The sequence below is a fragment of the Zosterops lateralis genome, assembly GCF_965231275.1.
Source record: "Zosterops lateralis genome assembly, chromosome: 27".
Classification (NCBI taxonomy): Eukaryota; Metazoa; Chordata; class Aves; order Passeriformes; family Zosteropidae; genus Zosterops; species Zosterops lateralis.
Window position 1 is genome coordinate 1342469 of NC_139787.1, and position 16050 is coordinate 1358518.

Below are 16050 nucleotides of genomic sequence, written 5' to 3' on the forward strand. Positions count from 1 at the left end.
AAAAGAAGAGGAAGGAGAGGAGGAAGAGGAAGGAGAGGAAGGAGAGGAAGAAGAGGAAGGAGAGGAGGAAGAGGAAGGAGAGGAGGAAGAGGAAGGAGAGGAAGGAGAGGAAGAAGAGGAAGGAGAGGAGGAAGAGGAAGGAGAGGAGGAAGAGGAAGAAGAGGAAGGAGAGGAAGGAGAGGAAGGAGAGGAAGGAGAGGAAGGAAAGGGATGGATTTTAGGGAAAATTCTTTCCCTATGTTGAATTTCGGGATGAATTTCAGGGATTTTTTTGTCCCAGGACATCTCTGGGCTGTCCCAAATTTGTCCCTCTGTCCCCCCCCCAAGCCGAGGACAACAAAAGCTTCTGGAGCGAAAGAATTCCCGGCTGGAATTTCAGATCTTTCCTCTGAAAAGTATCTGAGGGATCCCAAAAAAAACCTCAAAAAAATCCCGGGATTTTTTGGTTAGGTTTTTTTGGAGAGGAAAGAATTTTTGAGAGGTTTTTGTCACCCGGTTTTATTCTCAAATTCCCAAATTCCCTAAGAGCAGGGGTGGGTGATATCCCCAAAAATGTCAGTTTCTCCCATTTTATCCCCTTTTTTCCCCCGTTTTTCCCTCCTTTTCTCCCTCTTTTCCCCATTTTTCCCCTTTCCTCCCTTTTTCCCACTTTTTCCCTCTTTTCCCCCCTTTTTTTCTCCCTTTTTCTCCCTCTTTTCTTCCCTTTTCCTCCCCCTTTTCCCCCATTTTCCCCCCTTTTCCTCTTTTCTCTCCTTTTTTTCCTTGCCTCCAGTTTTTTCCCCTTTTCCCTCCTTTTCTCCTCTTTTCCCCCATTTTCACCTCTTTTCCCCTCTTTTTTTCCACTCTCTCCCCTTTTGCCCCATTTTCTCCTTTTTTTTCTCCCTTTTTCCCTCCCTTTTTCCTCCTTTTTTCTCTTCCTTTTCCCCCTTTTTTCCCTCCTTTCTCCCCCTTTTCTCAGTTTTTTTTTTTCTTGGATTTTGGGTGGTTTTTTGGTGGTTTTTTTTTGTTTGTTTGTTTGTTTGTTTGTTTTTTGGGTGTTTTTTCCTGGATTTTGGGGAGTTTGGGAGTGTTTTTGGAGTGTTTCCCCCATTTCCCCCCATTTTCTCCTTTTTTTCCCCCTTTTTTCCCTCTTTCCCCCAATTCCCCCCATTTTCCCCCTTCCCCCCCTTTTTTCTCCCTTTTTTTCTCCCTTCTTTCCTCCTTTTTTCTTCCATTTCCCCCCTTTTTTCCTCCTTTTTCCTCCCTTTTCCCCCTTTCTCCCTCTTTTTTCACTTTTCCCCCATTTCCCCCCATTTTCCCTTTTCCCTCCCTTTTTCTCCCTTTTCTCCCTTTTTTCTCCCTTTTATTCTCCTTATTTTTCTTCCCTTTCCCCCCTTTTTTTCCCATTTCCCCCCATTTTCATCTTTTCCCCTCCCTTTTTCCTCCTTCTTTTTCTTCCTTTTCCCCTTTTCCCTTTTTTTTCTTTTATTTTTTCTCCTTTTCCCCTTTTTTTCTCCTTTCTCCCCATTTCCCCCCATTTTCACCTTTTTTCCTCCCTTTTTCCTCCTTTTCCTTCCTTTTCCTTTTCCTTTTCCTTTTTTTTAATTTTTTCTCCTTTTCCCCTTTTTCCCCTATTTTTTCCCTCTTCCCCCCTTTCTACCCATTTTCCTCTTTTTTCCTCTTTTTTTTTTTTTTTTTTTTTTTTTTTTTTTTTTTTTTGAGTCTCCAGAGTCTCAATTTTATTCATCAGCCAAGAAAAAATGACAATTTGGGGTTTATTTTTTTTATTTTGTTTTTAACCTCATCAGGTGCTTTCTGAGCAAAGGGAGGAGGAGCTTCACAGAAAGTTCCGGGTGGGGTTTTTTTTTTGGGTTTTTTATTTTTCATTTCCCGGCAGCAAAACGTGGCCTGAAGGGTCAAATTTGGGTTAAAATTTGGCATTTTTGGGCCCTCTGGAGGAACTTCAAATTCAGAGTTTGATCCCAACCTCAGAAATCCCAAAATTCCCAAAAAATTTGGGGAATTTAGAGAAAAAAAAAAATCAAATTTTGGATTTCAGAAGCTTCTCTGCCAAAATAAATCAAGATTTTTTTTTTTATCCAAAACCAGAATATTTTTTCTGCTTTTCTCAGCAATTCCATGAGGAAGAATCATCCCAAAATTCACCCAAATTCACCCAAAATTCACCCAAAATTCGCCCAGAACGAGGATTTGGCTTCTCCCAGGTGAGTTTTCTCCTCTCTGTGGGAAATTCAAGGGAAAAATTGAGATTTTCCCAAATTTTGGGGGGAATTGAGCAGATTTTGGGGAGAATTGAGAAAATTTTGGGAAAATTGAGCAAATTTTGGGAGAATTGAGCAGATTTGGGGGAATAGAGAAAATTTTGGGGAAATTGAGAAAATTTGGGCTGATTTGAGCAGATTTTGGGGGGAATTGAGCAAATTTTGGGGGGAATTGAGCAGATTTTGGGTGAATTGAGCAGATTTTGGGGGAATTGAGCAAATTTTGGGGGGAATTGAGCAGATTTTGGGTGAATTGAGCAGATTTTGGGGGAATTGAGCAGATTTTGGGGAGAATTGAGCAAATTTTGGGAGAATTTGAGCAAATTTTGGGGGATTTGAGCAGATTTTGGGGGAATTGGGCAAATTTTGGGAGAATTGAGCAAAATTTGGAGAAAATTTTGCAGATTTTGGGCAAATTTGAGCAAATTTGGGGAGATTTGAGCAGATTTTGGGGAGAATTGAGCAAATTTTGGGAGAATTGAGAAGATTTTGGGGTGAATTAAGCAAATTTTGGGAGAATTTGAGCAGATTTTGGGTAGAATTGAGCGAATTTTGGGGAAAATAAAGAAATAAAGCAAATTTTGGGACATGAAGAACCACTCACCTCCTTTTCCAGGATCCTTTTGACTCTTCCACTCCTCCAAACCCAAAAAAACCCCCAAAAAACTTATTTAAAACCAAATTATCCTTTTTTTCCCACACCATTTTACAAATTTTCTGATGAAAAAAAACCCCAAATAAATTAAATTTCTCTCCATTTTCCCCCTCAGCTTCTCAAGAAACGAAACCAACCTCTTGCTTTGAATAATTTCCGACCAAAGGAAATAAAAAAAGGCAAAAAAATTTTTCGATTCAGCCCCAAAAACAAGAGGAAATGAGAGGCCCAGGGGGGAAAATCTTCTTGTCTGGTCCCGGAGCTCCGAAAGTTTCCTGACCCCGAGATGGGATTTGGGTTTTGGCTCCGGATCCTCCTCGGCCTCGAGGCTTTTTGGGGTAGGTGGAAAAAATTCTGAATTTTTGGGGGTTTGGGGGTTTTTTTTCTGGATTTTTGGGGTGTTTTAGGTGGATTTTTGGGGGTTTTTTTGGGCATTTTTTCCTCAATTTTAGGGTTTTTTTTCTGGATTTTTTGGGTGGGTTTTTTGTGGGTTTTGGACACTTTTTTTCCTGGATTTTAGGATTATTTGGGTGCGGTTTTTGGAATTTTTTTGGGTATTTTTTTCCTGGATTTTGGGCCTTTTTGTGGGGGGGTTTTGGGGTTTTTTGGGGGGCATTTTTTTTTCCTGGATTTTGGGGCTTTTTTGGGTGGGTTTTTTGGTTTTTTTGGACCTTTTTTTCCTGGATATTTTTTTTTTTTTTTTTTTTTTTTTTCCCCTGGATTTTGGGTTTTTTTGGGGTATTTTTTTTTGGGGGGGGGGGGTTGGGGGGCATTTTTTTTCCTGGATTTTGGGCTTTTTTCAGCTTTTTTGGGGTGTTTTTACCTGGATTTTGGATGTTTTTTCCTGACTTTTCTTGGATTTTTTTTCCTTGATTTTGGGGGGTTTTGGGGCAGGTTTTTGGAGGGTTTGGGGAATTTTTTCCTGGATTTTGGGGATTTTTTTTGGTGTTTTCTTCCTGGATTTTGGGGTTGTTGGGGCAGCTTTTCCTTCCAAATTTTGGGGGGTTTTTTTGGTGTTCTTTGTGGATTTTGGGAGGTCTTTTGGGCATTTTTTTCCTGGATTTTGGGGGGGTGTGGATGGATTTTCCTCCCAAATTTGGAGGTTTTTGGGGGCATTTTTTTCTGGATTTTGGGCTTTTTTCGGCTTTTTTTGGGGTGGTTTTGGGGGTGTTTTTTACCTGGATTTTGGGTGTTTTTCCCTGGCTTTTCTTGGGTGTTTTTTGCCTTGATTTTATTGGGGGTTTTTTTTGGATTTTGGGGTGGTTTTTTTTGGGGGGGAGGGTTGGGCATTTTTTCCCCTGGATATTGGGGAGGTTTTTTTTGGATTTTGGGCGTTTTTTTGGTGGGTTTTTTTGGCTTTTTTGGGTGCCTTTTCCTCCCAAATTTTTGGGGCTTTTGGGGACATTTTTCCGTGGATTTTGGGGGCTTGGGGGGTGTTTTTTCCTGGATTTTGAGGGTTTTTTTGGTGGTATTACCTCCCAAATTTTGGGTTTTTGGGGGCATTTTTTCCTGGGTTTTGGGAGTTTTTGGGGGCAGTTTTTCCTCCCAAATTTTGGGCCATTTTTTGGGCCTTTTTTTCCTGGATTTGGAAGGTTTTGGCCATTTTTTCTTGGATTTTGAGATTTTTTTGGGGGTTGTTTTTACCCAATTTTTGGAGTTTTTTCAGGGTGGATCTGAAGGGGTTCAGGACTTTTGGGGTGGAACGTCCCTAAAACTCTCCCAGAGGGGATTAAAAAATGGTGGGGAAAAAAATAAAAAATTCAGCTGAAAAAACCAAATTTGGGCGAATTTGAGGGAAGGACTTTGAAAGACTTTTGCCATGAAAAAACTGCCGCAAAAATGGGGCAAATTCCTGGTTTTTGGGGTTCTGGAGAGAAAAAATTCCCTCCAGGTTTTCAGGCTCCACCACCAGGAGATAATTTGCTTTTTTCCCCTTTTTTCCCCCTTTTCCCACGTTTTTCCCTCTTTCCCCCCTTTTTTTCCTTTTTTTCCCATTTTTCCCTCTTTTTTCCCCCTTTCCTCCCCTTTCTCCCCTTTTTTCCTCTTTCCCTCTTTTTCCCCCCATTTTTTTCTTTTTTCCCTTTTTCCCCTCTTTTTTTTCCCCCATTTTTTCCCCCTTTCCCCCCCCTTTTTTCCCCTTTTCCCCCTCTTTTTTCCCTTTTTTTTCCCTTTTCCCTTTTTTCCACATTTTTCCTTTTCCCTTTCCTGTTTCCTTCCCTTTCCAAGACAAAAACAATGGGAAAAAAACAAAAAAAAAAGACTTTGGGAAAAGTGTGGGCGGGGCCCTTCTCTGCTTTGGCTCCTCCTCTTCCTCTTCCTCCCACAATTTCCTGCCAAAACAAAAAATTTGTTTTGCTCAGAAACCAGGGAAAATCTGAATCGAGGAAAATCTGAATCAGATAAAATCCGAATCGAGAAAAAATTCTGAATTATTTGCATTAAATTAAAACAAAAACAAAAACAAAAACAAAAACAAAAAACCAAAACAAAAACAAAAACAAAAAAACTGGAGTAAAATTGGAATAAATAAATAGAATTGGAATTAAAAAAAAAAAAAAAAAATTAAAAATATTTTTTTTGGGGGAAAAAAAATCCTCCCCGTGGAAATTTGGGGGTGTGGGAGGTGAAACTCCCTCAATTCTTTTTTTCCATTAAAAAAACCCCACCTTGACCAGAAGGGAAATTGTGGATTTGTGGCTCCAAATCCCAAAATTCCAGGATTTTTGGAGTTGGAAAAGAGACTCCCTTGGATTTGGGGTCTCAATTTGGATTTGGGGTCTCACCTTTGGATTTGGAGTCTCACCTTTGGATTTGAGATTTCACCTTTGGTTTGGGGTCTCACCTTTGGATTTGGGGTCTCACCTTTGGATTTGGGGTCTGTCCTTTGGATTTGGGGTCTCACCTTTGGATTTGGAGTCTCACCTTTGGATTTGGGATCTCACACTGGGATCTGGAAGTTTCTCCTTTGGATTTGGGATTTCACCTTTGGTTTGGGGTCTCATCTTTGGATTTGGGGTCTTTCCCATGGATTTGGGGTCTTACCTCTGGATTTGGGGTCTCACCTTTTGATCTGGAAGTTTCTCCTTTGGATTTGAGATTTCATCTTTAGGTTTGAGGTCTCTCCCATGGATTTGGGAGTCTCACCTTTGGATTTGGGGTCTCAGCTTTGGATTCGGGGCTTCACCTTTGAGTTTGGGTCTCACCTTTTGATCTGGAAGTTTTTCCCTTGCATCTGGAAGTTTCTCCTTTGGGTTTAAGGTCTCATCTTTGGGTTTGGGATCCTGTGGATCACCAGGCTGGATCCCTTTTCCCAGGAATTCAATCCAAGGAAACGCTGTTGGGAATTCTGGATTTGGGGTCTCACCTTTGAGTTTGGGGTCCAAAGCTTTGGATTTGGGGTCTCACATTTGGATTTGGGTTCTCACCTTTGAATTTGAGATCTGACCTTTGGATTTGGGGTCTCACCTTTGGGTTTGGGATCCCGTGGATCACCAGGCTGGATCCAGGCTGGATCCTGATCCCTTTTCCCTCCCCCTTCCCCCAGGAATGGGATCCAAGGAGACGGTCCTGGGCACCCTGGATTTGGGGTCTCACCTTTGGGTTTGGAGTCTCACTTTTGGATTTGGGATCTCTCCTTTGGATTTGAAGTCTCCTCTTTGGATTTGAGATCTCACATTTGGATTTGGGGTCTCTCCTTTTGATTTGGGGTCTCACCGTTGGATTTAGGATCTCACCCTTGGATCTGGAAGTTTCTCCTTTGGATTTGAGGTCTCAGCTTTGGGTTTGGGGTCTCATCTTTGGATTTGGGGTCTCACATTTGGATTTGGGGTCTCACCTTCAGAATTGAGGTTTCTCCTTTGGATTTGGGGTCTCTGCCTTGGATTTGAGATCTCACCTTTGCATTTGGGGTCTTTCCTTTTTGTTCAGGGTCTCATCTTTGGTTTGGGGTCTCACCTTTGTGTTTGGGGTCTCACCTTTGGATTTGAGGTCTCTCCTTTTGATTTGAGGTCTCTCCCATGGATTTGGGGTCTCACCCTTGGATCTGGAAGTTTCTCCTTTGGATTTGGGGTCTCTCCTTTGGATTTGGGGTCTCACTTTTTGATCTGGAAGTTTCTCCTTTGGATTTGAGATTTCATCTTTGGATTTGGAGTCTCATCTTTGGATTTGGGATCTCACCTTTGAGTTTGGGGTCTCATCTTTGGATCTGGAAGTTTCTCCTTTGGATTTGAAATTTCATCTTTGGTTTGGGGTCTCACCTTTGTGTTTGGGGTCTCACCTTTGGATTTGGGGTCTCACCTTTGATTTTGAGATTTCACCTCTGGGTTTGGGGTCTCTCCCATGGATCTGGGATCCTGTGGCTCGCCAGGCTGGATCCCTTTTCCCTTTCCCCCAGGAATGGGATCCAAGGAGATGGTCCTGGGCACCCTGGATTTGGGGTCTCACCTCTGGATTTGGGGTCTAAACCTTTGGGTTTTGGATCCCGTGGCTCACCAGGCTGGATCCCTTTTCCCTTTCCCCCAGGAATGGGATCCAAGGAGACGGTCCTGGGCACCCTGGGCCGGGCGACTCTGCTGCGGGTGCCCCCTGAGCTCCTCCAGCTCCACCAGAACTTCTCCGAGGCCGCCTGGAAGGAATCCCTGGAGGGGCAGCAGAAAAAGAAAATCCTGCTGAGGTTTTCCCCGGGGAATCTCATGGAGTTTGATCAGGGCCGGGTGCGTTTCCACCGCGAGGATTTTTCCCTGGAGATCCTCAACACGACCCGCGGGGACGGCGAGAGGATCTTCGAGTTCAGCCTCAGCCGGGGCCAGGAGGAGGAGGTTTGGCAGGTCCAGCTCCGAGTGTTTGGTAAAAAAAATATAAAATTTCCTACTTAGAATGGGGTGGGGGGAGGATTTGGGGTTTTTAAATGGGGTTTTGTGGGTTTTTTAATGGGGTTTTGTGGGGTTTTATTGGGATTTTATGGTTTTTTTGTGAGATTTTGTGTCTTTTTCCCTGAGGTTTCCTGGATTTTTCCTGCGATTTCTTGGTATTTTTCCTGGCTGTTCCTGGTATTTTTTTTCCTGTGATTTCCTGGCCTTTTTGTGGAATTTCTTGACTTTTTTCATGGAATTTCCTGGATTTTACTTACACCCTCCTGGTATTTTTTTTTTTTCCCTCTGGGATTTTGTGCCTTTTTCGTGGGATTTCCCGTTTTTCTCGTGGAATTTCCTGGGGGTTTTTTTGTGGAATTTCCTGGATTTATCCTGGAATTTTCTGACATTTTTTGTGGAATTTCCTGGGTTTTTTTTTTTTTGGACGTTCCTGGCTTTTTTCCTGGGATTTTGTGATTTTTTTTTCCTGGGATTTTGTGGTTTTTTTCTGGGGCTTTCTGGCTTTTCCATGGAATTTCCTGGATTTCTCCTGGATGTTCCTGGCCTTTTCCTGGATGTTCCTGGATTTATCCTGGAATTTTCTGGCATTTTTTGTGGAATTTCCTGGCTTTTTCCTGGGACTTTGTGGTTTTTTCCTGGGATTTTGTGGGGGTTTTTTTCATGGAATTCCTGGTTTTTTTCCTGGAATTTCCTGAATTTCTCCTGAACATTCCCAGTATTTTTTTCCCCTGGAAATTTCTGGCTTTTTTAATGGAATTTCTTAGTATTTTCCTGGACATTCCTGGTATTTTTCCCCTGAAATTTCCCATCATTTTCCCAGATATTCCCATTAGTTCATTTTTTCTTCCCACCCTTGACATCCTCAACCTTCCAGAACGCCAAACCACCCCTGACCACCAAACCCACCCCAAAATTCCCATTTTTCCCCATCCAGAACCCGTTTCTCACCCCGAAATCCGCGTCCTCCACCGGGAATTCTCCAACGGCAGCTGCTCCCTGACCCTGCTCTGCTCCTCGGAAAAAGGGGATGAAATTTCCTACATTTGGGAGAACCGGGATAACGGGACCTTTGGGATGTGCTCGGGCTTTGGGGAGACGCTCAACGTGTCCCTGAGCCCCGGGACGGGATCGGGGTGTGTTTGCACAGCCCAAAACGCCGTCAGCAGCACCTGGAACCAGATCAGGGTGACCCCAGAGCTCTGCTGGGGGAAATGGGGCGGAGGTGGGTCATTGGGGGGGATTTGGGGGGATTTGGGGTGGAGGTGGGTCATTGGTGGGGGATTTGGGGGGATTGGTGGGGTTCAGGGGGTGATTGTGGGGTGGAGATTGTGGGGTGGAGATTGTGGGGTGGAGGTGGGTGATTTGTGGGGAATTTGGGGAGATTTGTGGGGGATTTGGGGTGATTTGTGGGGTTCAGGGGGTGATTTGTGGGGGATTTGGGGTGATTTGTGGGGTTCAGCGGGTGATTTGTGGGTGATTTGGGGTTCAGGGGGTCATTTGTGGGGGATTTGGAGTGGTTTGTGGGGTGGAGATTGTGGGATGGAGGTGGGGGATTTGTGGGGGATTGTGGGTGATTTTTGGGGTTCAGGGGGTGATTTGTGGGATGGAGATTGTGGGTGATTTGTGGGTGATTTGTGGGATGGAGGTGGGTCATTTGGGATGGAGATTGTGGGATGGAGGTGGGTGATGTAGGATGGAGATGGGTGATTTATGGGGGATTAGGAGTGATATGTGGGATGGAGATTGTGGGGTGGAGGTGGGTCACTGTGGGGAATTTGGGATGGAGGTGGGTGATTTGTGGGGTGGAGATTGTGGGATGGAGATGGGTGATTTGTGGGGTTCAGGGGGTGATTTGTGGGGGATTTGGGGTTCAGGGGGTGATTTGTGGGATGGAGATTGTGGTGTAGAGATTGTGGGTGATTTGTGGGTGATTTGGGATGGAGGTGGGTGATTTGTGGGGTTCAGGGGGTGATTGTAGGGTGGAGATTGTGGGGTGGAGGTGGGTGATTGTGGGGTGGAGATTGTGGGATGGAGGTGATGGAGGTGGGTGATTTATAGGGTGGAGGTTGTGGGGTGGAGGTCGGTGAGTTGTGGGGGATTTGGGGTGGAGGTGGGTGATTTGTGGGGGGATTTGGGGTGGAGATGGGTGATTTGTAGGATGGAGATTGTGGGGTGGAGATCGTGGGTGATTTATAGGGTGGAGATTGTGGGGCGGGGGTGGGTGATTTGTGGGGGATTTGTGGGGGATTTGGGATGGAGGTGGGTGATTTGTGGGGTTCAGGGGGTGATTGTAGGGTGGAGATTGTGGGGTGGAGATTGTAGGTGATTTATGGGGTGGAGATTGTGAGGTGGAGATTGTAGGTGATTTATGGGGTGGAGATTGTGGGGTGGACGTGGGTGATTTGTGGGGGATTTGTGGGGGATTTGGGGTGGAGGTGGGTCATTTGTGGGGTTCAGGGGGTGATTTGTGGGGGATTTGGGGAGGAGGTGGGTGATTTATGGGGTGGAGATTGTGGGGAGGAGGTGGGTGATTTGGGATGGAGGTGGGTGATTTGTGGGGTTCAGGGGGTGATTTATGGGTGATTTGGGGTTCAGGGGGTCATTTGGGGGGGATTTGGAGTGGTTTGTGGGGTGGAGATTGTGGGTGATTTGTAGGATGGAGATTGTCAGTGATTTGTGGGTGATTTGTGGGGTTCAGGAGGTGATTTGTGGGGTGGAGATTGTGGGTGATTTGTGGGTGATTGTGGGATGGAGATTGTGGGGTGGAGATTTGGGATTTGAGAGATTTGGGTGGAAATTTGAGAAATTTGAGTGGAAATTTGAGATATTTATGTAGAAATTTGATGAATTTGAGTAGAAAATTAAGAGATTTCTGTGGAAATTCAAGATATTTCCATGGATTAATGAAATCCTCCTTTAGATGAGAGATTTTTATGGATATCTGAGACATTTCTACAGATATTTGAGATATTTCCACCCCTCAAACCCCCTTAAAGCCACCAAGGACATTTTTAGGGTGTTTTTTTAATTTTTCTGAGCCCAAATCCAGCCCCCAGCGAGTTTTTATTTAAATAAGGCAAACCAAGAGAGCTCAGAGAGGCATTTCCTGCCTTTTATTTCCTTTTCTGCACCAAACCAACCCCAAATCCGGTGACAGAGGTGACAAATTCAGCCTCTGCTCTGGTGACAAAGTGACAAAATTCCGACCTAAAATTAGGGTGCAGTGGAGGCAAAAATAAGCCCCAAGATCAGGGGAGAAAGTGATGGAAATTGGCCCCAAAACCAGGGGACAAGGTGAGAAAATTTTGAGACAAAATGAGGTGAGGAGTGATGGAAATTAGTCCCAAAATTGGGGAATAAGTCACAAAAATAAGTCCCAAAATCGGGGGATAAAGTGATGGAAATTAACCCAAAACTGGGGGACAAAGTGAGAAAAATTAGCTCCAAAATCAAGGACAAAGTGACAGGAAATCAGTTCCAAAATCAGGTGATGAAGTGATGAAAATTAGTCCCAAAATCAGAGGACAGGTGACAAAAATCAACCCCAAAAATCAAAGGACAAAGTGACAGCAATCAACCCTAAATCACGGGACAAAGTGATGAAAATCAGCCCCAAAATCAAGGGACAAAGTGAACAAAAAATTCAACCCCAAAACCCCAAAATCAAGGGAGAAAGTGACAAAAATTAGCCCAAAAAATCAGGTTACAAGTGACAAAAATCAGCCCCAAAATCAAGGGACAAAGTGACAAAAGTCAACCCAAAATCAGGCGATGAAGTGATGAAAATCAGCCCCAAAATCAGGGGAGAAAGTGAGAAAAATCAACACCAAAAATCAGGGGACAGGTGATAAAAATTAACCCAAAATCAGAGGACAAAGTGACAAAAAAATCGACCCCAAAACCCCAAAATCAAGGGACAAAGTGACAAAAATCAACCCAAAATCAGACGTCAGATGACAAAAATCAACACCAAAATTAGGGGACAAAGTGACAAAAATTGACCCAAAATCGGAGGAAAAGTGACAAAAACCGACCCAAAATCAGGTGACGAAGTGACAAAAGTCAACCAAAAGTCAGATAATGAAAATCAGCCCCAAAATCAGATCACAGGTGACAAAAATTAACCCCAAAAATCAAGGGACAAAGTGACAAAAATCAGCCCAAAATGAGAGAACAAAGTGACAAAAAAGTCAATCAAAAATCAGTGGACGAAGTGACAGAAATCAGCCCAAAAATCAAGGGACAAAGTAACAAAAATTAACCCAAAATTCAGGTGACAGGTGACAAAAAAAACCCCAAAATCAGGTGATGAAGTGATGAAAATCAGTCCCAAAATCAAGGGAGAAAGTGATAAAATTCAACCCAAAATCAGAGGACAAAGTGACAAAAAATCAACACCAAAATCAGGGGACAAAATTACAAAAATCAGCCCCAAAATCGGAGGAAAAGTGACAAAAATCGACCCAAAATCAGGTGACAAGTGACAAAAATCAGGTGACAAGTGACAAAGATCATGTGCCAGGTGACAAAAGGTGCCACCCCCCTGAGTGTCCCCTGCTGTCCCCAGGTGTCCCCGGGGTGGGGCCGGTGCTCCTGGTGGTGTTGGTGACCCTCATCATCGTCATTGTCATCGTCATTGTCGTTGTCCTTGTCACCGTCAGGGCCACCAAGGGTGAGTTTGGGGTCCTGGGGTGGGTGGGGCTGAGTCCTGAAATCCCGGAGGTCCCAAAATTCTTGGGAGAGAAATCCCAAAAATCCCAAATTTCTTGGGGGAAAAAATCTCAGAGATTCCAAAATTCTTGGAAAAGAAATCCCCAATGTCCCCAAAATCCTCAAATTCTTGGGGAAGAAATCCCAGAGATCCCAATTTCCTGGTAAAGAAATCCCAAAAATCTCAAAATTCTTGGGAGAGAAATCCCAAAAATCCTACAAAAATCCTGCAAAAATCCTCAGAAAATCCTCCAAGAATCCTCAAAAAATCCCCCCCAAATCCTCCAAAAATCCCCCCCAAAATATCCTCTGAAAATCCTCCAAAAATCAAAACAAATCCTCAACAAATACCCCAAAAATCATCAGAAAAATCCTCCAAAAATCCTCCAAAAATGCCCCAAAAATCCCCCAAAAAATCCTCCTAAAATCCTCTGAAAATTCTCCAAAAATTCTCTAAAAATCCTCCAAAAATTCTCTGAAAATCCTTCAAAAAATCCTTCAAAACTCCTCCAAAAAACCTCCAAAAATTCTCCAGAAATTCACCAAAAATCCTCCAAAAATCCCTCAAAAATTCGAAAAATAAAATAAAATTTAAAAATCTGGAAAAAAAAAATTAAAAATCCAAAAAAATTCCTCCAAAATTCCTTTGGAAATCCTCCAAAAATGGAATTGGGATCTTTGGGATTTTGGGGATCTTTGGGGATTTTGGGAATTTTGGGATCCTCTCCCAGCTCATCTTTGCTGGTCCAACTTTCTCGGAGACAAAATCCTAAAAGGAAAATTCCTGAGGGATCTGAGAACGTCCATCCCGGAGAAAAGGGGGATCCAGGGGGGATTTGGGATCCTCCAGGGGGGATTTGGGATCTGATCCCAGGGAACGGGACAGGACAAGAGGGAACGGCCTCGAGCTGGGCCGGGGGGGAAATTTGGGATGATTTTTCCATGGAAAAAGGGTCAGGAATCATCAGGAGGGGCTCAATTCCCATCCCTGGAGGGAATTCCTGGAAATTCCTTTGGCTCATCCTCAAGAAAAGAGGGATCCAGGTTGGAATCAGGAATTTTTCCGTGGAAAAAGGGTCGGGAACCACGGGAAGGGCTCAGGGAAGAGTCAGATCCCCATCCCTGGAGGTTTCCAAGGAATTCCTGGAAATTCTTTTGGCTCATCCTGAAGAAAAGGGGGATCCAGGAGGAATTTTGGGATCCTCCAGGTTGGAATTTTGGGCTTTTCCAGGGAAAATTTGGGATCTGATCCCAGGGAATGGGACAGGACAAGAGGGAACGGCCTCGAGCTGGGCCAGGGGGGGGAAATTTGGGATGATTTTTCCATGGAAAAAGGGAAAAGGAGGGAAATTCCTGGGAATTGTTTTTCCGACCTGGATGACCCCGGGATTTGTGACCCCACAGGTGACCAAGTGACCCCCCAGGACAGCCCGGACAGCGCCGGGGCCACAATCTATGCACAGGTGCAGGTGAGGGGGAAAAATGGGGAAAAATGGGGAAAAATGGGGAAAAAATGGAGAAAAATGGGAAAAAAAGGGGGAAGAATGGGGGGGAAATGGCAAAAAATGGGGGAAAATGAGGGGGAAAATGGGGAAAAAATGGGGGAAAATTGGGAAAATGGGGGAAAATGGGAAAAAAGGGGGAAAATGGGGGAAAGTGGAAAAATGAGGAGGAAATGGGGAGAAATGGGGTAAAGTGGGGGAAATGGGGGGAAATGAGGAGAAATGGGGAAAATGGGGAAAAAGGGGAAAAAATGGAGAAAAAATGGGGAAAATGGGGGGAAATGAGGAGAAATGTGGGAAAATGGGGGAAAAATGAGGAAAAATGGGGCAAAATAGGGAAAATGGGGGGAAATGGGGAAAAATGGGAAAAAACGGGGAAAAATGGGGGAAAGGGGGAAAAATGGGGACAAATGGGGGAAATGGGAGAAAATGGGGGAAAATGAGGGAAAATGGGGGAAAATGGGAAAAAATGGGAGGAAATGGGGGAAATTGGGGAGAATGGGGAAAATGAGGGGTAAATGGGGGTAAATGGGAGAAAAATGGGGGGAAAAGTGGTGAAAATGCGGTAAAATGGGGGGAAGTGAGGTGAAAATGGGGGGAAAATGGGGGAAAATGGGGGAAAAATGGGGGGAAAAGGGAAAGAAAAGGGGAAAAAGGGAGAAGGTGACACTGTGGGGGTGTCACCCATCCCTGCCACCCCTGACCACCGGAAATTTGGGAATCTTTGGGGACAAATCCAAGTGACACAACTCCCCAAACACCCCAAAACTTTCCCACTTTGGTGGCTTTGGGGACAAACTCCGGGATTTTTCCCCCAATTTTTCCAAAAGTTGGTGGCAGGTTTGGGGTGACCCCGTGGTGACCCCGAGGTCGCTGCCCACCCTTTGTCCCCTCCCCCAGAAGCCCAAAGGGATTGTCCCCAAGGCCACCCCCGTGTCCTGCACCACCATCTACGCCGCGGCCACCGGGCCACGCCTGGCCCCCGAGGGCTCCCCCTGGTCCCCAAATGGGTCCCCAAACCCTCGGGGACATTCCCCGCTGTCACAGGTAAGGACTCTCCCCAAACCTCTCCTTGGTCCCCAAATGGGTCCTTGGGGACACTCCCCATTGTCCCAGGTTTGGGATTGTCCCCAAACCCCTCTTGGTCCCCAGCTGGGTCCCCAAACCATTGGGGACAATCCCTGCTGTCCCCAAACACCTCTTGGTCCCCTGGAGACATTCCTCACTGTCCCAGGTAAGGGGGACTGTCCCTAAACCCCTCTTGGTCCCCAACTGGGTCCCCATACCCTCAGGGACACTCCCCGCTGTCACAGGTAAGGGGATTGTCCCCAAACCCCTCTTCTTCCCTCAGGGACAATCCCTGTTGTCCCAGGTTTGGGATTGTCCCCAAACCCCTCCTGGTCCCCAACCGGGTCCCCAAACTATTGGGGACAATCCCCATTGTCCCCCAACCCCTCTTGGTCCCCAAACCCTCAGGGACATTCCTCATTGTCCCAAGTTTGGGATTGTCCTCAAACCCCTTTTGGTCCCCAACTGTGTCCCCAAACCCTTGGGGACAATCCCCATTGTCCCCCAACCCCTCTTGGTCCCCAGACCCTTGGGGACAATCCCTGCTGTCCCCAAACCCCCCTTGGTGTCCAGGTCACCTCACTGAGCTCTTTGTCCCCCCCAAAATTTTTTGTCCCCTCAAGGAGCCCACGACGGTTTACGCCACCGTGACCCTGCCCGTGGCCTGATCCGAATCCCAGGATCCGAATTCCCGCCCGGAATCCGTCGTTGATTCCAAAAAAATCCTTTGGGAATCCCTGAGACCACCCAGAGGAATCGGGGGAGGAACTTTCTGGAATGATCTGGGATGGTCGAGAGAGGGCTGGACACAGAGAAGGAACTGTGGAGGAGGAATTCCAGTGGGATCCTGGAAAATTCCTGTGGAATTCTGGAAAATTCCTGTGGAATTCTGGAAAATTCTGGTGGGATCCTGGAAAATTCCTGTGGGTTTCTGGACAATTCCAGTGGGATTCTGGACAATTCCAGTTGGATTCTGGGAAATT

At 45.2% G+C, this 16050-nt stretch overlaps 1 protein-coding gene and 1 long non-coding RNA gene across 3 annotated transcripts; both read left to right on the forward strand.

Annotated features, from left to right (window-relative positions):
- The first annotated feature begins 421 nt into the window (after positions 1–421).
- On the forward strand, positions 422–15955 carry SLAMF1 (signaling lymphocytic activation molecule family member 1). 2 transcript variants are annotated; one of them, XM_083878890.1, is made up of 8 exons: positions 426–2204; positions 3032–3254; positions 7438–7761; positions 8722–9009; positions 12355–12459; positions 13902–13966; positions 14900–15046; positions 15691–15955. In XM_083878890.1, the coding sequence occupies exons 2-8, from the start codon at positions 3203–3205 to the stop codon at positions 15733–15735; spliced, it is 1026 nt and encodes a 341-aa protein (XP_083735016.1). In that variant the 5' UTR covers positions 426–2204; positions 3032–3202; the 3' UTR covers positions 15736–15955. The 2 variants fall into 2 exon arrangements, 1 of the variants encoding a protein (XP_083735016.1); XR_014591829.1 differs by lacking the exons at positions 7438–7761; positions 8722–9009; positions 12355–12459; ... (1 more) ...; positions 14900–15046; positions 15691–15955 and adding an exon at positions 6461–6573 and having other exon boundaries at positions 422–2204.
- Positions 10112–11953, forward strand: LOC310919522. The gene is made up of 5 exons (XR_014591830.1): positions 10112–10366; positions 10486–11081; positions 11498–11530; positions 11632–11735; positions 11926–11953. It is a non-coding gene; the product is annotated as an uncharacterized lncRNA (long non-coding RNA).
- Positions 15956–16050: the final 95 nt, after the last annotated feature.